At 43.0% G+C, this 26,363-nt stretch overlaps 1 protein-coding gene across 2 annotated transcripts in view; it reads left to right on the top strand.

The window, feature by feature from the left end:
- The window catches only part of PPP1R1A (protein phosphatase 1 regulatory inhibitor subunit 1A), a 536,807-nt gene that overhangs the window by 289,939 nt on the left and 220,505 nt on the right, over positions 1 to 26,363 (top strand). For both annotated transcript variants that reach the window (XM_086964611.1, XM_086964610.1), the window contains exon 2: positions 1,560 to 1,620. In XM_086964611.1, coding sequence (XP_086820737.1) covers positions 1,560 to 1,620 — 61 coding nt within the window. The remainder of the gene's footprint in view (positions 1 to 1,559; positions 1,621 to 26,363) is intronic.

The raw sequence follows: 26,363 nt of genomic DNA, 5'->3' as shown, positions 1-26,363 counted from the left end.
ATGGGGGGAGCAGAGGTCAGTGTATGTGTAGGTGGCGACACCTGCTGTTCGCTCAACAATGTGCAAACAGCTGGGAGACCGGCACGCACAGAACATGTTCACAGAATGTTCCAGAACAAAGTGCTTCAAATGAAACTAGCGTGAAGTTTGCAAAGTTGTGCAAATGTCACATCCTACCAGATAATTGAAACGTTCACTTGTTCCCGTGTGTTTGCTCTATATGTTATCATTAAACCGTGTTTCACAGCAAGAAATAGAAAAGCAGACAATGGAGAAAGAAGGAGGCAGACATGGGAAAACCCTGAGAAAAATAGAAAACGGGGATGAAAAAGAACATTTAAAAGTGACAAGAAGAGACAGGAAGTGTAGGGTTGTAGAAGAAAGGCAGATGAGGTGAAATCAAAACAAAACACCCTTTGCACTTAGCAAAGATGGAATGCAGAACTGCACTGCTTGTGCTTCTCAAATGGAAAATGTTATATTTTCACAAATTAAGCAGATGGCGTAGGTAAGGAGGGTTCTGAGATCAACTATGGGTTATTAAAGAAGCAAACTTGGTGAATGGGTCGTATCTACGACCCAGGCCAAACGCACTGCACAATTAGCCCCATAGGCAGTCCTTTATAAGTTTTTAGAAAAACCACTTAAACTTCTTTCTTCATTCTTGTTCACATTTTTTTTCCTTTTTCATTCTCTTCAATTTATGGTTCCCACTTGACCTTGTGCACCTTTTTTCCATGTTTCTAATGTTCCACCTGTGCCACTCCGGGCCTTTTGAAAGAACATGACTAGTGCGAGGTTCGTGAAAGGCAGTGTTTATTTAAAATAACCCAATGCATTTCGGGCATGAAAGGCCCTTCGTCGGGGTCACTGCCATCAAAGTTTAAAAGCGCCCATTCTTCTCTGCATTCTCAGCAAACACGCTTTGATGGCAGTGACCCCGACGAAGGGCATTTTATGCCCGAAATGCATTGGGTTCTTTTAACCGCATCGCTGCGGCGGTTATTTTTGCGCTACGCGGCTTTTTTGCAAAAACCGCGTTAGATGACGAGCTCAGCTCGTCATCCGCACACGCCACCCGTGGCTGATGACGAGCTGAGCTCGTCATCAGCATCGAAGGGGTTAAATAAACACTGCCTTTCAAGAACCTCGCACTAGTCATGTTCTGCGTCACTTCTATGACCTTTTTCTGTGTCAGAACGCCCCCCCCCTGCATATATTATACCTGGCGCAGGTATAATGTAGCGCAGGGGTTTACAAAGTGACGCATCTACCTAGATGCGTCACTTAGTAAATATGGTGCAACAAGGCACATTTTTTACGCTGCTGGTGCGTCACAAAAAGTGACACACCGGCGTCGTGAAAGTGACGCACGGCCTCACAAATGAGGCCTTATGCTGTTCACCTGACCCTAGCAATGGTTCCATCCTAAAACCCTACTGGTACGCACCATTACCTCTTGTCAATTAGGGTAAATTAAACATGTTTGCTTTAACTGTTGCAGTCTTGTTAACTTGTGATTTATTGCTGACTTAGTTCATTTCATTTTGTCATTGCAGATTCGGAGACGTCGCCCAACTCCCGCCACTTTGGTTCTCACTAGTGATCAGTCCTCGCCAGGTATGTTTGTCTAGACGTGAGTTTAACCCTTGAGGCCCGCAGTAGCAGATACATTGTGTAATCTTGCCCATTTGCATTCTCTTCAGTGGGCACCTATCCCTTAGCCGTTGGCTCTGACGTATTAAAATGAAGTGCGCAGTCGAAACGAAATAGTTTTGAAAACAAAGTAAAAGAGATGTCCCCAGAAGATGTGCAAGGAATCCCAGCGCCCCAGAAAAAATGCATTTTGACTTTATATATATATATTTTATTAAGAAACGGTCGGCCTGCTGCAACTCGCAGGTCCTTTTCTGTATTTTGCCAGCACCTGGGATTGAGTCTCTGTGGCAGCATGCTCGCGATGTATCCTGGGAAGGATTCCCCATTTGGTACCAGTGGGACTTCCGGTCCCTGGGCCCGAACTGCTGCAGTGTGGAGCTTGTAATGGAGTGGGCGTGCTGTGTTAATGGGAGTCACGCTGTGATTCCCTGACTGGTGGCATAACATATAGCGATGCCACCCTTGCGAGGCAGTATGCTTTACAGATGCGCACACGCCTGGATCGGAGCAGTGTCCCCTGAAATGTGGGTACAGGCTGCACTGCCAGTACTCTGCTGTTTTGGGCCTTCGTCAACCCCCTGCTCTCATTCTAAATTAGTGTTCAGCTCTTTTGTTATCCGACGCCCTTAAGTTGTCTATAACGGAGGTTTCTGTATAGTGCTGACTTTGTACCTCTGTGTTTTACAAGCTGTTACATTGTGTTGATTTGTCACTTTTTTGTGCACCTATCATGCTGTGGTTATTTGTGTGGTGTATGCTGATTGTATTTTAAGTAGCTCGCCCTGGAGATTCTATTCAATTACTATATACGTCTTGATCTCTGAGATTTGAAGGTTCATGTATCATTGAGGTTCCATGATGCATCAGAGTATTATGTTCAGTAACACCGTGCTTAAAATAAATAGGCCATGCGCTGACGTTTGATTCTGGTTACTGTGTGCATGACTGTAAGTGTCTCTTTTTTATTTTGTCAGTCTCAGTGTATTTCAACTTCTGTGCGCTTACACCTGCTATTCATTTTCTTTTTGTACAGTTGCAGTTGTGTATCTTTGATTATTTTGTGCAATGTACATTGGGTTACTCAGTACAGCCACACTGTTTTTTTTCTTCAATTACTGTTTTCACCCTAAGTAGGTCTGTGTATGTCTGTTTTTTCTGTACAGTTAGTGTATGTGTCTCTGGATCACCACAGAGTTGTACATCGCATCTCTAGTAATGTTGTCCATTAGAGTATCAGGCTGTCAGTGAAGTGTTTCTTTGGTTTCTATCTGAATGTCTAGGTTACATTGGAAGTATATGTGTAAAATGTGAGTAGTAGGTTCAAATTTCAGTGATATTGAAATAATACATTTGAATATCCGGAAAATTCATTGTTATTACGAGCATATCTAATTTTGACTAAATTGTAAATAGCCCCCTGGTGTCTCTTTTTGTCCCTTCTAGTGCTTTTGTTCTGTTTCACCTGGCTACTTCAGAGCGAGAGAGATAGAAGGAAGAGGATATACAACAGGTGTTCCTAAGCATTCGCGGGTAACTGTTTGAGTCATTCAGAACCCTTGTACTGGGTCTAGAGCTTACTATTGGACGCACACCTTAGAACCAAGGACACCACTTTAGCATCACTTGACCGTAACCCCTTGAATACTCATGACGAGCTGAGCTCGTCATGAGCCATGGCGCTCCGGTGTCATGAGCCGTGGAACGCTCGCATGCGGGGATAATTCCCCTGCTGTGCTGAGCGTTCCACGGGAACGTGTGTGGCCGTGACAAGCTGAGCTCGTCATGAGCACAGGAGCGCCGTGCCTCATGACGAGCTCATCTCGTCATGAGCATGTGAGCGCTGTGCGCGCCGCCCAGCACAGCGGGGAATATCCCCCGCATCGAAGGGGTTAAGGGTAGAGAAGCAGAGCAGCCCCAGGCTTTCTCAATAAGGTGGTGCCGGTTAGAGACCAAGGGCCAGATTTACTGAGAGTCTGCATTGCCCCAGCGTCGCGTAAAGCGACCCAAGGAAACACAAGCCCTTAATTAAAATTTACTAATCCACTCAAAACCACCTTGCACGGATCTGCATGGCTTAGTAAATCAAGAGTAATGCAATGCAGAGCAAGTTTTTGCCTTGTGTTACTCTACAGTGTGAGGGCTTTATTGACAACACCCATTGATTATGTGCGTGTTTTCCGGAAATATAGCTGGTGTGCTTGCATCTAAGTTTGTGTATTTCACAGCAAACGTAACTCAAGGTGTGTGTCTGTAAGGTGTTAAGTATTAATGTACCATTCAGGGTAGCTACTCCTGCGAGTGTGTGTTTTAGGGAATTGCACTAGGAATTTTTTCGTACCGCTGCAAGATTTCTGTATGTGTGGCTTCAAGCAGTGCCCCTACAGGAGTGTTTATTTGTAAGGCACGCAATGTGTGTTGATTTTCTTTTCAGGCAGCATATTACTCTTGTTACTGTTTTGCTTTCTCTCAACCTCGTGTGTACTGGATAACAGGAGTGAGGAAAGTATTTAATGTTCTTTGCTGACCTCTTGTGGCTACTGTTAATTAGATGTTATGTACACATTTCAACTTTTAACTGCATCAGGTCCCTGTGGCTTCTTTCTCTCCCACCCTCCTGTCCGTTTTCCTTTTTCCCTTCCCATCTCCCATCCGTGTCGCTTCAAGCAAACGCCAAACTAAAACACATGGGTAAAAGTCATTGTCATTAACAACGCCAATAGCTCTAACTCTTACAAATGCAAGGCCTAATACATTGCATAATTAAGGGAAGGGGAGCATCGCACATCTCCCTGAGCCTTTATGAGACTTCAGGGTTCCATCACCTGGGCCGATTTTATTATTAGGGAAGTGGGCCTGCAGCCCCCCTCTCCAAACCTTTGTGAGAACCTTGGGACGTCATCCCCCAGGGCCATACTTAACTTGAGAGGATCTGAGAGCAGCTCCTCCTCTCTGAGCCATAGTAGGGCCCCCAGGATCCCATCCCTCAGGACACTACTTTGTCCTGTTTGGGAGAGTGCAAGCATTCTCCCAAGCAGGAAAACATAACTTTACTCCCACCCAGGCAGGAGCACGGAAAGGAGCATCTCCCAGCCAGGTTGAAGAAAAGAAATGGATCTAGATCCTTCCAGCACAACAATGCGTGCTTGCTGGGGAGCCAACATGCCCTGGGGGCGTTGAGGTTCCTCCTGTGGCCCCCAATGATGGTGCTGTTGACAAAACTCTGCATCACTAGGATGCAAGTTTAAGTTACTTCAGTTAACTTTAACTGGTGAATCTAATTGTTTTTTAAAGTTTAAACATGACATTTAATCTTATTGTAACATTCATTTATTTTCTTTGTTCAGTGAGTTTATATATTCATATATATGCACATACATATATGTATTCATATGTACACACACACACACACACATATATATTTTCACTGAAAAAAAGAGGTTAAAGTGACCTTATAGTTACATGTTGAAATAAGGTGAAAACTAGCACTCACTTATGGAATGTGTGTAGTGCATTTGACTAAATTATGAATCTTTGTCTATAGGTCCTGACAGAGGTTTCTTTCCAGTGGCAAATTTATACCTATCAATCTCTTGAATTTCGGGCCCCTTAATGTTTTTAAGACTGTAATCTCTTTAAGGCTAATAAAAAATTGTCCACAGGTGTGGTAGCATATTGTATTACTTCAAGGCTACAAATTCAATAGAACAGTGTCATACTGATTGTATGACAGCATAAGTGATGTCATCAGTTATGTCTTTTGAGATGTCATGAGCGATGTGATCAATGAAGGCATTTCACATGTCATGAATGATGTATTATATGAGGTCATAATTAGTGGATTGTGGGGTTTCAAGTTGTAGTTAGCTCAGCAAAATATAACTGGTGAACATAAGATTTTTTTTGTTTTAAACATTAGTTGTGCCCTTATATCAAGCCCTACTTATAATGTCACTTTAGCCTTGTGTTTTCAGTGAATATATACATATATATATTCACTGAAAAAAACAACGGTTATAGGGACGATATAGTTAGACTGACATTTGACTTGTGCAAAACCAGAGAAATTCAGCAGATATAGTTAGCTGAGCTAACGATAACTTATGTCCCGCAATGCACTGCTTATGACCTCACATATTCCATCACTCATGACATGGTCATTGATATCACACATTTTGTAAACACTGGAAAACTTAGTTTGTTTCTATTTTGGAGGATAACGCAGCTGTATAAACAATGATGAACCCTGATTACAAAAGGTTTCTAGAACACTGAGAAAAAACAACTCAAATCCACAAACACTAAACACTGGAAACAGGACAGCCTATTCATATGCTTCTGGTCAGTCTGCCTCATTGTTACGCTTTGCCATACCACATAACTTTCTACCTACTTTGCCTCACACATGGTTAATCTCTTAACCTCTCTGCCTTATGTATTGCTACTTAGTCTGCCTCATGTATGATGGGTCTCCTTGTCTTATTCATCGTTGATATGTCTGTCCCAACCATTGTCGGTCACTTTCTCCTATACATTCCCAAAAGTTGTGCCTCCATCATACATAATTACATTGTTTATATATTGTTTGTCACTGTGACTTATATTTTGCTGATCACTGTGCCTCATATATTGTAGTACTTTATTCTGCTTTGTAGTCACTGTATCATACATAGATTGGTATAATGCCTAATTTCTGGCAGGTCACCAAAGTCTTATAGGAATTGTTTACCATGCCTCATTTTTGCTTTGTTGTTCTGCCTTCTATATTTCTTGTTGTTTTGTCTCAGAACACGTTTGCCTTGCAGATAGTTAGAAGCATCACTCTTTTTAGAGTGTACTTGTTTCTTATGCCTCATGTATTGCTTCTTTTCTCTTCCATTACTGTTAGGAATGGGGGTCTCTAGTTGGCAGAGGTAGGTACCTTTGTCCAAATAGGGACCTTTGCTTCTTGTCAGGATAAAGGGGATACACACTTTAGCTAACCCTTGCTCCCCCCGTGTAGCTTGGCATGAGCAGACAGACTTATCCCAAAGGCAATGTGTAAAGTATTTGCACTTGAAACACACATTAATGCAGCGATAACACTACAAATGGACACCACACCAGTTCAGAAAAATAAAGGATCTTTATCTAAACTCAACAAGTCCAAAACGATAAAAATCCAAAATACATGTAATAACAATATGGCTTTTCAAAGGTTTCAAACAACTTGGTCCATTGAAAATTATGGATGCATGATTTCTCACAGAGTACCTGTAGATGCGTCAAAATTCACAAGGCCAAATAGCTGCAGAGAGGGGAAGCTTGGAGAAACACAGAGATTCATCAGTTTCTGAGACCTAGGGGAGGTGATGTGACAGTTCTGCTGCACGCAGAAGAAGTCTGTAGGGGGAAGTGATGCGTCAACTCCAAGAAGGTTCTGGTCCATGGGTGATGCATCGGAAAGATTTGCCTCACAGGTTCGATTCATGGAAATCCGGGACGCATCGATGATCATTAAGGCAGTGTCCTGCAGCGCTGCATTGGTTTCTTCAGCCACGATCCCTCGATGTGTCTGTTCTTGCAGCCACGACAGGCACTGCGTCAGTTCTGCAGTGGCATGGCACATGTGGAGATTCTTCTCGCACGGCAGTGATGTGTCGGAAAAACAGCTGCATGTAGAGTGATGCATTGATTTCTTAAGTTCTTCTTCTCTTCCAGCTCCCAGCAGCAGGGACAACCTTCAGAGGCCCACAACTGGAATAGACACCTCCAGGCAGGTCAGAACTCCTATTAACAGAGTTCAGGGAATCTCTGGTGAAGTCTTTGTGCCCCTGAGACTTCAGACATGAGGCCAGCACACACAGACCTACGAGATCTTCATCAAGCAGGTTCACAGCAAAGTTCCAGTCTTGGTCCCTTCCTTGGTAGAAACAGTAACCTCACACAGCTCTCAGCAAAGGGACAGTACTCCTCCTCACAGCTCTTCAGCTCTTCTCTTTGGCAAAGGATCCTCTTGAGTCCAGAAGTAATCTAAAGCTCTGGGGTTTAATTCTACACCTTACACCCCATTCTGTCTTTTTTCTCTTTGTGCAAGGGTCTTTGAACCCAGTCTAAACCAGTTCTGTCCTCACTGGTGCGGTATGACCACAGGGGGTGGGGACAGCATTGTGCAAGAGAGACAGGCTCTAATCAGGTGCAAGGAAATCTCCTCCCACTTCTCCAAATGCAGCCAAGCCCCATTCAGCTCAGCTCTGAGTCATCCAGGAAGGGCGAGGCACACATCAACCCCCCAACCCTGCCCAGTGGCTGTCTAAAGGGAATGCAGATCCCCAAGCCCTGTCACTCCAAAACCAGACAGTCAATCCACAAACAGGCAGTAGCACACAGAATGGCTAAACAAGAAAATGCATACTTTCTAAAAGTAAAATTTTCAAACACAATTTAAAAACCTTCTTTACTAAAAGATGTGTTAGTAAATTCTGAGTTCAGCGAGCCTAAATTATATTTCTCCATCTTGTCCCAGTGGGAAGTTATACTTGTAATATGTTACAAAGTACCTCCCATTCTATCCTATGGGACAGATAGCCTTTCAATAGTGAAAAACTAAATTGGCAGTATTTCACTATCAGGACATGTCACAAACACCAGTACACGTCCTACCTTTTACATACACTGCACCCTGCCCAGGGTGGTACCTTGGGCATTCCATAGGGGTGCCTTAAATGTGAGAAAAGGAAAGGTTAGTGCCTGGCAAGTGTGGGCACTTACCAGGTCGACATTGCAGTTTACAAACTGCGCACAGACACTGCAGTGGCAGGTCTGAGATACCTTTTCAGGGCTACTCATGCAGGTGGCACAATCAGTGCGGTTGGTCCACTATTTGCATTTGATTTACAGACCTTGGCACACTCAGTGCACTTTACTAGGGGCTAACCTGTAAATCAAATATGCCAATCAGGGAGAACCAATTGTAATCACAATTTACATAGGGAGCACTTGCACTTTGATACTGATCAGCAGTAGCAATGTGCCCAAAGCATCTACGTCAGCAAAAACGAAACCCAGTACAGCATCAAAAATACAGGAGGTACAGGCAAAAGGTCCAGGGAAACCACGCCAAAGATGCCGAGTCTAACAATTACATATTACGTTACTCTGCCTACTATAAAGCTGTTGGCTCACCCTATTAATTGGCAGGCATTCTTACAAGTAGGTGAGTGCTGCTCATGTCATGTGACTTTCAATGTTGTATGAGCTTATGGCTTCAGGCAGAGGGCGAGATAGAGATGTTAAAGCGGAGGGTTTAGGAATGATTTTTTTAAGAGTCACTTTTGTAACTCTGATAGTGTTCTGAACATGATTGTACATAGGGAAATAGCGAGACCATATGTTCCTGCATGTTGTTGAAGGATTTGAAGTAGTGCTTCCCATAGGAAAAGCACTTTAATTGTGTCCAACAACATGATGGCATTTGGAGTTTCATAGACATTTCCTTTATGTCTATAAGGGCTGGTTCTATACTGTACACATGATCAAATCTGACTGTGGACTAGAAGAAGGTTTAGCTCAAAGAAGAGAGGTTGAGATGTGGTAATGGAAGGTTCCCACTAATTTTCGCTTGGTGGAAGCGTGTTTGGTACAGTGGCTGTCGCCTGTTTATTGAGTAAATGTTACTTTGGTGAAGGATGTGTTTATGTTAACGGAGGTGTCATTTGGGGGCATGTGGTTCATGGTTCAAGAGGCATTTATCGAAAGGCCATCCCCTCGGATTTTTCTTAAGGATTTAACTGTTGTTATTTACAGTTGCATTTAGTCAAATGTCAAGAAAGACACCATAAGGACATTTCTACTAGTATTAAAATTCCCTGCTGAGTCAGGTAGGGAGGCAAGGGCAATTATTGTTTTTTCATTTTTTTTACAGGTTTTCACAGAAAGATTGAGACAGCAATGAAGAAGCGTATAGGTTCTGCTGCGATGAGTTTTTAAAACATATTAAACTTCTTAATTTTGATTTCATGCTTCTATGAGTTTTTTGTGGTGGCATTAAAACTAATTGGTCTTTTGTGTCGGCTTCAGTAATCCCTGCTCTGGTATTTGTTTCTTTAGCTGGGGACTTTGAAATGTGTTAAACTTCACTAGTTTTTGTATTGATTTTAACTGTTGGCCTGTACACATGAGATTACCACTTCTTTATAAACTTTCTGTTTTATTCATGTGTTTTGTTGTGTGTCTTCAATTGGTCTGATACTAACTTGACCTCAACCTTACATACTCCCTTGCCCCGTTTTCTCCACATCCCCTCCCTACTAAACCGTGTTTCCTCTTCTGCCCAATGTTATTGATCCGTCTATTACGTCTCCTTCATTCTCTCTCTCTCTCTCTCTCTCTCTCTCTCTCTCTCTATCTCTCTCTCTCTCCCGCTTCAGCAGGTGGGTGGTAGAAATGTAAGAAAGGCCACCACAATCTCCTTTACTATTTACTTATCCGATTTTTTATTTCCATTTCATTTAGTTTGATTTAAGTCCATGTTCCTTACATTTTAGGAACTGTAGTGACTGTGTCAATCCTATTATTACATTTTGTTTTCCTCAGATTCCCACAGTGAGGCTTCACATTTTATTCATTCTTCATACTGCAAACTCAGATTTCCAGACTACCTGTCGCTTAACACATTCAAGTAGTCGTGATATATACATTATTGATCGATGACAGTCGTTTATCATAATTGTAGAACATTACATGTACCTCATCGATGTGAGCTATTAACAAGAATGTTACACTAAGTTCTTCTTCGATTAAGTGCATTCACCGGGTTAACTGTGGAGGTTACACACTCTGTTTAATTCCTTTAAATGTAAAGAAAAGAATAACTCCGTGCACACAAAAAAAGAGAATAAACTCACCATTCCAGGCTGGTTAAAATGAGCCCCAACAATGTGCTTTAAAATCAGGTGGCATCTACCTGTTTGCGAGTAGGAATGCCTCTTCTGAACTTCGGAGATACCCCCAATATATTTTATCCACCTTGACCACTCTGCAAAAAAACATGTTTGAGCGATTTTGTGATCCTTTAGGGATTTTTGCAAAGATTTTGGCAGATTTTTTCAAATCGGATCACAGAGAAAAGTAATACAAAAAAAGGATTTCCCGAATGGGCCCCACACTTGTGCAGACTTGCACGACAAGCACTGAGTTTCTATTTCCATTCTTGTGGCTGCATCAACCCACGGTCCTCCTCTGCTGTGGGACTTGACACAGCGGGGTCAGCACTTACTGTATTTCTTGATTTCCGTCAGATTGTTATGAGACGCTGAGATATCTAATACCTTGGAGCAGATCCCACATGTCTGAACGACTGATGGGAGGTTCACAGGAGGCTCCATTATCCAAAAGCTCTAAATTCCTTCGGGAACTGGGGAGCCTGGAAAGACTGCGGTTGAAATGAAAAATCCCACAGTATTGGACTTGTGTGTGTCTGAAGGTTGGATATTGTTTTTCTCCTCTCATACACGCAGAGCCATCTTTCAGGCCATAGCGTTTCTTCCTAACAGGTGGCATAACGGATCCTCATTCTGAAAATCCGCCTCTTTTTTTCCCATTAATCTGTCGTCCAGTCTCGCGCTTTCTTTGTTTTTTTATTTTGTATGTTTCTTTCTGTCTCTTTTAGCCTTCTTGTGTCTATTAGGATGTCCCTCTCTTGCCACGTAATCCTTTCTTGCACTCTCTATATCTTTATTTAGCTGTCTACTATTTGATTTCTTCCATTCTCTCTCTATAAATTTACCGCTCTTTGTGTTTTTTCATTCCCTTTCAGTATTGGAGTGCTCCCCGTCACTTAAAAATGTTTTGTAGTTGTCAGTCCTGTTGCAATAATGTGGTACAGTCTGTAGGTTTGTGCATAAAGGATACTGCCTTGTCCCATGTTATCAAACCCCTGATCCTGTCTATCACTTTAGAGTTTTCTCTTTCCCTAAAATTTTATAATCCATTACTGCCCTTTTCATTTTACTTTTGCAGTTCTCTCACTCTGATTTAATTTTCCTGCCCCAAAATGCCCATGTATGGTATTTTAAAAATTTTACGCTCTTTCTTTCTGTCTCTTTTTAGGTCTCGGCCTGCGTAGGCTGCGCTTGCACAGTCTCGCTAGCGAGAAATATTGTTTTTCAGTATGGGGGCTTGAACCCGCCCCTCTTCTCCATTGGCTGGCTTCCTAAATGGAGGCCAGCCATTGGAGGAGAGGGGTATCACTTTGTTTAAGACGGGATTCGGGGTGTGTTTTTTACTTTCTTTCTCTTTTCTTTCTCTCCTTTTCCCATTGGCTGGAATTTTACATTCCAGCCAATGGGAATAGGAGAGAAAGAAAACCACGCCCCCGAATCTGATAATGACGCGGCTTACTCCGAGGTATTTCTGCCTCGCCTCGGAGAAACGTGGTGGTGTCATGGCGGAGCTCGCTTGGAACCAGTGCGAGCCAGGACATGTCTAACCATGTAGTCCGGAGGAATGGGCCCGTGAAGCTGCGCCTGACAGGTAGGAAGCGATGCGGCATGTCCTGCCTAAACTTCCGTCTCTGCGAGTGCCCGAGCACATGGGGCTCTTTCGTTTTCTAACATGCTTACTCGTTTGTTTTCACAACACTTTACTTCCAATCGTTTGAGAGCACATCTTCCTTCCGTCATCCTCACATAGGGTTTTTTAACCCAACCGGCTTATATTTCTTATAACAGAGTCCTTATAGCTATAAACTCCACTCCAGCATATGCACCTCCCATGTTGTTGTGTGTAAATTGTAATCTCCAGACAAACCTTTAATATTTCTAAATACATTTTTTTTCAAAGTTTGTAAAAGTTACAAAATGTGTTGTTAATTTGCGGCCATCTCCTACCTCACTGCTGACGGTGCCTGAAACACTCGGCAGCATGGACACCTGCGGGCCTGGCTCCACGGGAGGCCATGGTGGCCTGGGCGGCTTCTTCGGAGGGGTGGGACCCGGGTATTCTTACGCAGATCTGGCGGGAGTGCCGTGTGAGTGAAGGACTAGCTGGGTGGTCGGGCTCAAGGTGAGGTAACACAAGGCTGGGGTAATGGCTCTTGGCGTTAAGCCAGTCTTCAGGTGTAGTCAGGGTATCGATAAGGGATGGTGTGATGATGATGGGGGTTCCTTCCCTACGACCCCGTAAGGGTTATTCATCAAAATGTACCAGCTTCAGTAATCTTTGGGTGGTTTACGTACCCTGGTTGAGATAATCTACGAAGCCGCAGAAAGATTGGATGCGTGACCTTTGCTTACAAGAGTACGAGGGTTCCCAGGAGCGAACACGATTCTTGGTGAAGATGTCCTGATACACTATAAATGAGTTAACTGAGACAATGTATTTCTGTGGGGTGGTGGGTTAAGTGTGCGGGGAGGGAAAGATGAGTCACATAATGGGTAGGTGGGCAAGAGGTGTAAGAACGCATTCGGGATGTGGAACACGTGAGTCGTGCATTAAAAGATGAGGCCTTCCCAGTGAGAACCGTTGATTAGCGAGAGGGAGGGGTTAGAGCTTATTCTACTCAAGGTTTCACATTCATCCTACTCAGCATACCTAGTGTTAAAAATATATTTCTGGAGTTACATATTGCAAGGCACATTCTGTGTAATTGAAAACAAATGAGGCACTAAAAGCAACAGTATCCAACCCCATATTCATGTCTGTAAATGCACATTTATGGCTGTAAGTACCCCAAATTATTCTATTATCTTTGGTAAATATTCTCAAAAGGATTCCTGGTCACTGGAGTTTGCATCTGAGCGGTGATGCAAGTTGTCCATAAAATACTGCACATTGGGCGACTTAGAATGCTTCAAGCATGGGAATAGTGCAGCACACAGTTTCATAATATTAGCCTTATCTGTATTGTTCAATGAAAGTCATTATTTTACCTGCTTCAAAAAGTCCCTACTATATCGTTGAAAGCATAGCGGCCCCGGTGCATCGATTTTCACTACTTGCATGTATGGGAATCTGCTGTTTGGTTCAAGTTTGTCATATGTCCCTCACACAAAATGACCACAAACATAATCCATTTAAGAAGCAATCGATCCTGTATTCTACGTTTTCTCATCAGGCAGTCGCCTCTCACGTCCCACATCAGTGTTAATTTGCACACGCTTTATTCGTATGGCTCTGTTTGTTTGTGCGACTTAGAATGCTTCAAGCGTGGGAATTGTGCAGCACACAGTTTCATAATATTAGCCTTATCTGTATTGTTCAATGAAAGTCATTATTTTACCTGCTTCAAAAAGTCCCTGCAAGCCTTCCCCATTGGTAAAAGCAGGAGTTTTCCTATCAAATGTGGAAAAACCTTACCTACTTTTGTCTGCACTGTCGCTATTAAAGTGTGATAGTTCTTGTCTGCTCTTTTTAAAATGTTAATAATAGCCTAGCAACTTTACCAGCAAAACCGAGTACGTGTGAAATATGTGGCAGTATTGCGAGCCAGCCACCCACTCTCCATGTCCAGCACTGTCTTGACCCCTCCCCCCACCCACCACCTCCCTGCACCGACCGTCCGCTGCACTCTACATTCCCATCATCTCACCCCCGCTGCAGTTTAGCACCCCACCACCCGATGAGTCAGAATGTGACTCCCATACTCGAGCCCGTGTTGCTCTGTTATCCTGTTAAGACATGTTTGTCTTCATCACCTGATCTCATCTGTGCATTCCTGAATGTACTGCCTTTAAATAACTCTTTTCGTCTGATCAGGGAGGCTAATGGATGAGTCTCTTTTGCATGGCTGGTCCTTTTGCAAGCAGTAAACAAGATCAGAGAACTCTTTTGAACATATGCAAATCGTAACTGTGTGAGCAATTCAATCTCATTTGTGCAAAGTGTTGTCATGGGCTTATTGGAGAGTTATAGAAACGTGCTCACAAGTTACTTTTTGATGCAATTCATCTGAGTAAATAAACAATAGCATGGTGCCGTTTGCGTCCTTGACTTGTCTCTTTAATTTTTCCCCTCCTCCCCCAGTTCCCTTTCCTTCATTTACCCCCTTCTCTCTTGCTCACTCTTGAATTGAACTCCCCCCCTCCCACCAGGACCCTTGGAGTGGCTTCTCACACATCCCCGTTAATGAACCTAAACGGGGCAGGAATTTATGACCGAGCTGCGTAAACATTACAGGAGCCTGGGCTAAGCCGGCGCGGGCCCGGGGGTCCGCGAGGCAAATGGGGGCCACAGAGAGGGGGGGCATGTCTAAAATACCCCTCTGTTCCCTCGTTGTGATTCTGCCCTCTGTGCCCTCATTGTGATTCTGCCCTCTGTTCCCTCGTTGTGATTGTTTTTCTGCCCTCTGTTCCCTCGTTGTGATTCTGCCCTCTGTTCCCTTGTTGTGATTCTGCCCTCTGTTCCCTCGTTGTGATTGTTTTTCTGCACTCTGTTCCCTCGTTGTGATTCTGCCCTCTGTTCCCTCGTTCTGATTCTGCCCTCTGTTCCCTTGTTGTGATTCTGCCCTCTGTTCCCTCGTTGTGATTGTTTTGCTGCCCTCTGTTCCCTCGTTGTGATTGTTTTTCTGCCCTCTATTCCCTGTGTGTGTCTGTGTGTGTGTGTGTGTCTCTGTGTGTGTGTCTCTGTGTGTGTGTGTGTTGGGCTCTGTGTGTGTGTGTGTGTGTTGGGCTCTGTGTGTGTGTGTTGGGCTCTATGTGTGTGTTGGGCTCTGTGTGTGTGTTGGGCTCTGTGTGTGTGTGTTGGGCTGTGTGTGTGTGTGTTGGGCTGTGTGTGTGTGTTGGGCTCTGTGTGAGTGTGTGTGTTGGGCTCTGTGTGTGTGTGTGTGTGGCTCTGTGCGTGTGTGGCTGTGTGTGTGTGTGTGTGTGTGTGGCTCTGTTTGTGTGGCTCTGTGGGTAGCTTTTTTTGTAGGTGGCTCTATGTGTGGGTGGCTCTGTGTGTGTGTAGGTGGCTCTGTGTGTGTGTGGGTGGCTCAATGTGAATGACTGTGTGGGTGGCTCTGTATGTGTGTGTGAATGGCTATGTGTGTGGGTGCAAATGCAATAGGTCTCGCATTTGCGAGCAATCAAGCTATTGGCATTGTAAATGACAAGGCCATTTATCTATGTTTTTCAAAACAAAAACATAAATAAAAATAATTTCATGAGCAATGCCAATAGCCCTAACGTTAACAATGCCGAGACCATTGCATTGTAAATGCTTGTTCTCTCTTCTGTCACTATTGTCTTTTTCCTTCCATTTTTATTACGGCCTTTTCCTTAGGTTACTGGCAATCTCTTTTCCACCAGTGACACAGTCCACCTCTTTTGTCAAGTTCTCTTCCATTGACTCTCTCCATATTCTGATCTATTTTTCTTTCTGTTATATTATCTCCATTTCTCCATCTCCTTCTCATCTTTCTAGCACTGTCGTTCACACCATCTTCCTACGATGTCTCTCGTTCTGTTTCAGATCTGTCTCCAGTTGTCTGTATCCCTGTATTTGAGATACTTGGGCCTCTACCTCTTCTGGTCGAACTGTTCTAAGTTCAGGAAATCCACTTGAATTGAAGTTCAGTAAACAATGTGCATTTTGCATCTCAGTCATTGGAATCATTACTTCTTGGTAAATATGTATAATACAAAAGAATTGAAAACATTGATAGGCGAGCCTCTTGCATACTTTGAACGAGGGATGTCAGCTGTAGGTCACAACTGCAACATCTCTTCTTGTTACGACCCCTGTGCAACATCTCAGATACTTAACTTTAAGATCAGCTAGTACCCGTGGGCTTCGGCATTCCAAGGAGCAGATAGAAGTGTACTTTCCTGCCCCATCATATATATGGAGATGTGTGGCTCAAAAAAGTGGGCCTTGAAGGAATACAGCTCCTTGAGGAAGGTGGAAGTAAGGCTGTCCCCACCCTCTTCACCCACCCATTCTTCTCCAAGAGCAGGTTTGAAAAGAGTGTGGGAAGTTTCACTCCAAGAACTGACACCCCACCTGAGTGCTGAAGGGCCAAGGGCAAGACTACGCCACCTGGTGGTGAGACCCAAAGGTCTATCCAACAGTCGGCCAAAATTCTTTGAAAATTTTGAATAATAAGGTCAGCCTCAGTTCCAAGAAAGCAGGAGCTGTTTCTTACCGTGCTCGATAGGAGGTTTTCTGTCCCACCCACCCATCCTAGAAGGGAGGTCACGACCAGACATATTCTGGTTTGACCAGCTTACTACAATAAATCTCAGAAGCTAGGTTTCAAAATAAAGACCACCAAGTCACAAATAATGGTTCAACAAGGGCAGCCTACAGTCAGAAGGGCCTGCTATGTCAGATGGTAGAGCCATCTGCAGGAAAGTCTGTGATCACCTCCTACAGCATACTCGGCACTTGCAGCCCAGGCTGGTCACAGGTGGTCACCATGGGCAAGCAGTCGGAAGCAAGTTACCCAAGTAACTACAGTGGAATGCCCAGGCATTGCCTCAAACAAACCAGACTTTGGAAGGTTTCAAAACCAAAACAGGTGGAATAATACAACTTGAAAATTGAGCCAAAAGTTAATTTGAAGATTGACAACAATTTCGATTCTGAATAATTTAATAAGTTCCTGCCTGTGAGCAACTTAACTGCGTGTATAACAATAAATATGTGGCCATGCCTACTATAGAGACTTCCTACTTAAATGTGTTGTGTAAAGAGAAGGGATTTATGGCCATCTTGGCTCGACGTAGGACGCAGAAGCCTTTTAATCTACTGGAGGCCGGTTTTAGGTCGGACTGCTCCCGGTTGTTCAGGGTCTGTCACAACACTTTTCGCAAAAAAAATATATTTTTCCCGGTTTTGATTAAGGATCGTTTGAGCACACACCGTCCTGTGAAAGTTCATGTTCACAACGGCACTCTCTTTACACCAAGACAGGGTTTTGTTCAAAAGAGTCTCCTACTGTGCTGCTTCACCTCATTCAGGCATCATAGCAGGGTCTAGTGAAGGGTGAATCAAACCCTGCAGAGCCCATCACCTTAGGCTTGATTCACAAGCTGTCATTGTAGCGCACACCAGTATGGGGAAAGCAGTCTTTAGTTTTCATGCTACTGAGATTTGTGTGTGTATATGACATCGAAATTGGTCTAAATTTTGGCACTGCCTTGACCAAAGAGAAGATGGACTGTGGACTATCCCTTCAGCCATCACCTACCCAGCTGGCCTTTGGACAGAACTTACTTCGTCTCTCCTTTGTATTCTCCCTCTTACCCCTTTACTCTACCCCGTTCTTCCTTACTCTCCATTTATCCCTCCTCTTTGCTCTTTAATTGTTTTCCAGTTGAGACCTAGCTGTTTGGCTGATGCCTGGTGGAGCTACTTAATAGCTAAAGAGGAGATGGGCTTGTGCTCTTCCCTCTTGGCCATCACCTACCCAGTCTGACTTTGGTCAGACTCTCATCTCTCCATCTTATCTACCTCCTACCCCTTTACCCCACCCCCTTATCCTTCTAAGCTCCATTTATTTTGTCTTCTCCAGGTCTAGCCAGAGCGATATAAAACTCTCAATCTGGTCACCCTAAAGGCAGGGATTGGTGAAATTAGAGATAAAATAATCAGAGGGGGAGACGAAGGAAGCGGGCTGATTTGGACATTTTTGTCAGGGTTGCTTTCCAAATCAGGCCCTGTGCGTTTACCACACACCACACATGCCTTTACAACGAAATGTCGATTATATATCAGGTATATATATATATATATATATATATATATATATAGAGCACAATCATGTGACATCCCTTAAATACATTGCTGTTATGCGCGCGATAATCGACACTGACGAAGGCTTGCAGCCGAAGCGCGTTTGTCGACTCTGTTTAAATAAACAGGAGAGTGAATGTCAACTTGCCTACGAGTGCTGTTTTCCGACAGTAATTTTGAGGATTACGAGCCACATATATATACATATATATACATATATATATATATATATATATATATATATATATATATATATATATATATATACATATATATATATATATATACATATATATATATATATATATATTACCTACTGGCGGTCGCCAGTAGGTAGTTATAGTTAGGATAATTTTCAATGTTAAATCTCAACATTCTATTTTGAATAACTTTGGCGCCGGTTGACGAATCTGCCTGAAATTTTCAGGAAAATGGTCTCATGGCGGTCCGGTCCTTCCCTGAAAGTTTGGGGGGGATTCGTCAAGCGGGGGCCGAGATAAAAGGGGGGTCCCAAAACGCGTTTTCCCCATGTTAATTTCCATAGGGCGGTCGATTTCACTTTTAGCCCGAACGGCTGAATGGATTTCCACCAAACTTGGCAAAATTGTAGGGACTGGTAGCCCGATGTGCCTTTGCTATGTCTCAAGATATGTGCTCCAGTGGATTTTGAGTAATTTAGGTTCAAAAAAATATATATATCTATAGGCGCTCTCCCGTGCGCGCACCCGAGTGCGCTCCAGGCGCGGCACGCGACTTGCGCGCAGGAAGCTGATTGGCTCTCAGTTGTCTGTAAACATTCTAAACAGTCCGGAGCGGCCGCCATCTTGTGTCTCGGTAAAATCGAGACACAAGGGGTTTGAAAAAAAAAGGGGCAAATGACCATAAGGGGGAAGAGTAGACCCCCTCTGACCCCCTAGGTTTGATGTAGGGACTAAAATAGGGTCCTGCAGGGCATTAAAAATTTTTTTTCGTTTTGCGCGGGGGAAGCGCATGGTACGCGCACCGGCGAAGCACGGGGAAAATCCAGGATTATATTTATGAAGGCCTTGCGCTGTTAGTTTTGCGCTTCCTGTGCGTCAATTTTTGTGACGCACCAGCGGTGTAAAAAAATGCGCATTGTTATGCAATATTTAAAAAGTGACGCATCTATCTAGATGCGTCACTTTTTAAATATAGTGCAACGAGGTACATTTTATTACACTGCTGGTGTTATGCGTCACTTTTCTGTGCGCACTCCTTATGACATTCCAGATGTGTCATATTTAATGTATGACGAATCATGTTGCAGATACAATATGGCGCAGAGTTTTAAAAAGTGACCCATGTACCTAGATGCGTCACTTTTTAAAAATAGCGTCAGGTATAATGCATGCAGAGGGGGTGTTCTCCCGCAAAAAGCTTTGTAATAGCGACGCAGTGAAATCTTTCAGATTTCACTGCGTCAGTTTTAGGATGCTGTTGCGTCAAAATCTTGTGCCTGCTTTACAGCAGGTGTTAGACTGAGGCAAGACCTTTCATATGCTGCTTTCCCCATTTGAAAGGACACATTACTGGAGTTGCGTCACTTTTGTGACGCACTCCAGCAATGCGTTACTTGGAATGTCATAAGGAGTGCGCACAGAAAAGTGACGCATTGCACCAGTAGTGTAAAAAAATGTGCCGCGTTGCGTTATATTTAAAAAGTGAGGTATCTAGGTAGATGGGTCACTTTTTAAAATCAAGCGCCACATTATATCTGCGTGAGGTATAATGCATGCAGAGGGGGTGTTCTCCCACTAAAAGCTTTGTAATAGCGACGCAGTGAAATGTTTGAGATTTCACTGCGTCACTTTTAGGATGCTGTTGCATCCTTTAAATATAGTGCAACGAGGCACATTTTATTACACTGCTGGTGTGATGCGTCACTTTTCTGTCCACAGTCCTTATGACATTCCAGATGTGTCATATTTAATGTATGACGAATCATGTTGCAAGGAGCTACAGATACGTCAGTATTTCTGACATATGTGTAAACATAAAAGTGATGCGAGGCCGGCGCAAAATTTTGACGCAATAGCATCCTAAAAGTGACGCAGGGAAATCTCATAGATTTCAGTACGTTGTTATTACCAAGCTTTTTGCGCGGGATTGCCCCTCTGCATACAATATACCTGATGCAGATACAATATGGCGCAGAGTTTTAAAAAGTGACCCATGTACCTAGATGCGTCACTTTTTAAAAAATAGTGTCAGGTATAATGCATGCAGAGGGGGTGTTCCTTGCAAAAAGCTTGGTAATAATGACGCAGTGCGTCACTTTTAGGATGCAGTTGCGCCAAAATCTTGCGCCTGCTTCACAGCAAACCTTTCACATGGTGCTTTTTCCATGTGAAAGGACACATTACTGGAGTTGCGTCACTTTTGTGACGCACTCCTGCAATGCGTTACTTTTGTGTTTACAGATATGTCAGAAATACTCCAGTTTATTCACTGTGTCATAACTTTCTTTTCTAACACTCACCTTCTTTCATTCCTCCTACTTCACTTCCTTTCACCTCTCATACCTTTCTGTTCTTTCTTACTCATTCTCCTTTCAATTATCAATGCACTATATTTCACTTACTCTTCATTTTTTAAGATTATAGCTCTTTGATGAGAATTGGAGGTAGTTCTGAAAAGAACTTTTGGTTTTCTTCTTTTAACTGAAGAGGAACAAAAACAGGGAATAGAAACTGCTCAACAGGAGCAAAAAGAAAAGAAAAAAATTAGGGGTGGGAAGGGCAGTGATGGTTCTCCAATGCCCGAACCATGAGCAGGACACTTTGCTCCCCATAGGTGAGGAGTTGATTGCAGTATCTGCATTTGACGACCCCATGGTTGAATGCAGGTTGAATGTTTGCTACCTGCCCCTGAGATTGTTCTCTTCCAGAAGAAGTTGCTCCTCCTGTTGATGTAGAGGCCCCATCTCTGGGAACCTCCTGTGCCAGAGCCCTGACACTTTCCCGGGCAAAATTCTGGGGGTGCCTCCTCTCCACATGTCGGATCATCGTAAAGTTCCCAAAAGAGTATTTTTTTTGGGGGTTACCCCGTGACAGGACCTGTTTGCAGATCCTGCACTCTACTTTTGGTGCATTCACCTTCTTCTGGCCTTCTGGAAACTTAAAAAATTTCCAAATGAAATGTTCCTTCACCTTTGGGGTAGGAGGCTCTTCATCAATGAAGTCATCTTCACTGCTGGATGGTCTGGCAGCCATGATGAATCCAGGAATATGGAGCAGCAAAAAAGGCAGGTCTTTCAGTCACAAAAGTGAAAGAAGAAGTGAAGGAAATGGGTGGGGATTTCATTCATTGTAAAAAAAAACTGTTAGCAACCAATGAAAAGTGTTATTTGAGGGTCACATGACCCGACGCGTTTACGCTGCGCGCTCCGGAGCACTTCCGGGTGCGTTTACGCAGCGCGATCGTAGGCGCTTCCGGGGCGCAAACGTGGCGCGATCGTAGGCGCTTTTCCGTGCGTTTATGCGCCGCGCACGTATGCGCTTCCGAGGGCACTTACGTTGCGCGCCGAAGTGACGTCATCAATCTTTTATAGAAATGCATAATCATTTTCCATATTAAAAAAAACTAATTTTATTTGTATGGTACGAAATGTTTTGCATTATTATTAACTTTTCATTCATATTTTTTTTTCACGAACGACAGTTGCGCTCTGGGTGCGCTTTCAGATGAGCTCTCGGAGAAGCTTACAGGAGAGCTTAGCTGAAAGCTTCCCGGAGCGCGCACCCAGAGCGCAAAAGAAAAAAATTATAAGAAAAAATGAATACTTAAAAAAAAACAGCAAATTGTAAAAAAAAAAAAGGTTAGAAACTCGATATACAAAGGAATTAGCATTTAAAAAACCTATGAAATTCACTGAAAAAACCATAGGTTTCACACCAGTTATAGTTAGGAATTAGCATTTAAAAAACCTATGAAATTCACTGAAAAAACCATAGGTTTCACACCAGTTATAGTTAGGAATTAGCATTTAAAAAACCTATTAAATTCACTGAAAAAACCATAGGTTTCACACCAGTTATAGTTAGCTGGAAATTTTACTGATATAAAACCATTGAAATTCCCACGTTATAGTTAGTCGGACTCACTATAACTTGCGCGTGCAATGCACTGCTGATGACATCACATATTACATCACTCATGACATGGTCAGTGACATCACTCATGACATCACTGATGACACCATCCTTGTGACACAGTGACAGACCTCCTTTCAGTGTAATGTAACCCATGAAACACATATTCAAAAATAGAAACTAATATTTTCAAAAAAGTGGATATACCCATACCAGTTACAACAACCAATTCAGTAATATCACCATCTAATACACATCCACTCATGTGTATGTATATGGGTTATTAGATATTTTTATTAGTATCAGTATGAGTGTCTATATGGTTTGGTGGGGGTATTACTTAGCACATAGATGCATGAGTGACTGACTCTTTGTTTGTATGTGTTTTGAAGACAACATATGTACAGGACTGTATGGGTGGATGAGTGTCTATATGTGTTTGTTAGTGAGTGAATGACTGTCTCACTAGTGTCTTTATCAGTAACTACATATGTTTTAATCTAGTATATATGAATATTGATGTATATAAGTGAGTATATGTGAGAGTAAGAGATTGTAAGAGTTCCTGTTTAAATAAGTATGTGTTTCTATAAGTGATTGTTTAAGAGAATAAATATGTGTAATTTTAAATAGAAGTAAGGTGGAAGTGTGTGTATAACTCTATATTCAAATAAATGGATGTCCAATAGTTTATTTGCACGTGTGAATATGTGTGTGAGTAACTTTTGGATGAATGTCGGTGTGTAACAGGATGTATAGGTGTATCACTTCATATGATGAGTGAGTATATGTATGAGTGACTATATAGAACTATTGGTGAATGAGTGGATGTGTATATAGATAGTGGAATTACTGAATTGCTTGTTGTAACTGATATAGGTATCTCCATTTTTTAAAAAATTTCAGTTTCTATTTTTGAATATGTGTCTCAAGGGTTACATTATAGTGAAAGGAGGTCTGTCACTATGTCACAAGGATGGTGTCATGAGTGATGTCACTGACCATGTCATGAGTGATGTAATATGTGATGTCATCAGCAGTGCATTGCACGCGCAAGTTATAGTGAGTCCGACTAACTATAACGTGGGAATTTCAATGGTTTTATATCAGTAAAATTTCCAGCTAACTATAACTGGTGTGAAACCTATGGTTTTTTCAGTGAATTTAATAGGTTTTTTAAATGCTAATTCCTAACTATAACTGGTGTGAAACCTATGGTTTTTTCAGTGAATATATATATATATATATATATATATATATATATATATATATATATATATATATATATATATATATATATATATATATATATATATATATATATATATATATATATATATATATATATATATATATATCCTGTATCGCACCTGGTCTTGAGTCCCTCACACCACTAGCTTTATGATTAACTCTGGGTGTTATTTGGGACTCTTAAGAGTACAGGACCCAACTAAGGTTTGATCCTGCTCACGCCTAATATTAGCCTGTGGACTGCCATTGTCCCATGTGGTGGTGAGTCAATTAGGAACTGATCCCAGACTTTGTTGCCAGCTGTATTTTGTATATTTATTTGTGATGCTATGCTTAGTGTTTATCTTGTTGGCATTACAGTACTCGACCTCCTAAAAGGAAAACCACTGACCAAAAAATGATTTATTGAGGGCAATAATATGCGAAGCCACGGATACCAGCAGTGTTGGACTGGCCTTTTTAGCATTCTGGCAGTCTTGCACTAACGGATGGGCCATCTTGAAAAGGCCAAAGCATCCCGTACAGTGACACTTTCAAGCTGGCCCATCTGGAAGCGTCAGAATGCCCGAAAAGACAGTCCAGTAGCGGAAACCAGTAGGAAATGGCATTGGTTTACACAATTGAGGTTAGTAGCTACAGGATGCCCCTAGTTCCCCTTATAAAGTTGTTACATCATGGATATAAATTAAACTGCATACTGCCTAATTATAAACCAGTGAGTCGTGTTCCCTAGTTTGTGCTTCTTTTATGGCATCACTTTCTTCACATTACACCGATCATTTCAAATTATGATTGCATTTATGTTTTTCTTATACCACCTACCTATTGGTCTCACACATGAAACTTACTCTCTAATAGCTAGCAATAATGCCCCTATAAAATTTGTATTCTTCCTGCAAAACCCCTGAATTTCACATGATATCAATTTGACAAATGTTCACATTGCATGGTTGCAAATTGTTGTCCAACTTATCCAGTGGGAATCTGGTTCAAGCAGAAAATATTGCCCAAGTTTACTAAAAGTTTGTGGCACAAAAGTGTTGAATAGGGATTTACTTTCAAGGGCAAAACTACTTTGCATCAAGAGGCCTACCATCATGAGTGGTGATTGGACTGGAATAGGGTCTCTGACTTTGTGGTAGTCGAAAGAACTGACAGCGACCACAACGCGCTGATTCTTTTCTTGGTTGCGCCAAGCGTTTACTTGGGCGACCCGCCGGCAGAGGCATCCCCAAATCCCAAATTAATTCTAACAAATGATAGGCGCAGAGTGAGGTGGGCCAAGCTTTTGGATAATCCTGCCCACATTTCCGAGTTGTACGCTCAGATTCTCCCCATATTTGAACGTGTCGGGCCCTTATTAGTCATTCCCCGCCAGAAAATGTTTTCCTCAAGCTGGGCACCCTCCATACGGAACTGGTGGACACCCTTGTGGAACTTTTAAATCCAATCGCGCGGAAGGGGATCCGCAGGGGCCAAAGACCCTCTTGGTATAATTCAGCTTGCAGGAAGGCAAAGGCCAACCTCCTCGCTGTATTGAAATATCCAAGGGATACAAATTTAATTAAGATCAGAAGGGTGGAATTAAAGCAAGAAATCCATCATGCAAAGGTGGAATGGGATTATTCCAACTGGGATAATATGCTGGCCACTCTTCAGACTAGAGATGCCCGCAAATTCTGGCAGATATTGAGAACAGGGTCTGCCGAGCCGACTCAGGCTGTGGAGGCCAACATAGCGGCCTCAGAGTCTGGGAGGACCACTTCCGCAGCCTCTATGAAGAGGTTAGCCCTAGCCCCCCTAAGCATCGAGATGACCTGACGCCCGAACACCATTTACCTTTTGGCGGGTCTACTGCACAATTTGAAATTGTGGAGGGTGCTGAGACACTCCAATTTTCCTTGGGGGAGGTCCTTAATATAATATCCAAACTGCCCTCGGGTAAGGCCCCTGGGTTAGATAAAATCCCGGGAGATTTATTTAAGCACCAACCCAGGGTTTGGGCTCCGTATCTGTTGGAAGTTTTTAATGCAATTCTCGGGGGAATGGCGGTCCCTAGTACTTGGCTGGGAGCACAGATTGTACCTATCTTCAATAAGGGCTCTCCTCTGCTCCCAGCCAACTATAGGCCAATCAGCCTCATTGATGTAGCACAAAAAACTTTTGCGAGGCTGATACTTGACCGCCTGCAGGAATGGATGATGGACAACTCTGTTTTAAGCACATTCCAGGCAGGGTTTAGGAGCAAGGTCTCGACGATGGACCACATTTTTTGTTTGGCCCTTTTGTTTTGGAAGACGGTGCGGGTGGAGAGGGGTACGTTGTACACTGTCTTTGTTGATCTCCGCCCAGCCTTTGATTTGGTTCCGCAGAGCAAATTATGGGCAGTACTCGCCGATCTCGGTATCCCTCCTGCTCTTTTAGACATCATTGTTCGCTTGCATACTCACAACAATGCACAGGTCAGGTGCGGGAGGTTGGGTACCCTCTCACAAAGATTTCCCGTTGGCAGAGGGGTAAGGCAGGGATGTGTTCTTGCACCAACCCTGTTTTGCCTCTTTGTCAACGGGGTAATCGATCACCTAAATAATGTCCCCAATACAGATGCACCAAGACTTGGCGGCAGGAGGGTGCCGGCAATCATGTTTGCGG

Source organism: Lissotriton vulgaris, chromosome 1_1, assembly GCF_964263255.1.
Source record: "Lissotriton vulgaris chromosome 1_1, aLisVul1.2, whole genome shotgun sequence".
Taxonomy (NCBI): Eukaryota; Metazoa; Chordata; class Amphibia; order Caudata; family Salamandridae; genus Lissotriton; species Lissotriton vulgaris.
The sequence above is the reverse complement of the archived record's forward strand: the minus strand, read 5'-3'. Positions and strand labels throughout refer to the sequence as shown.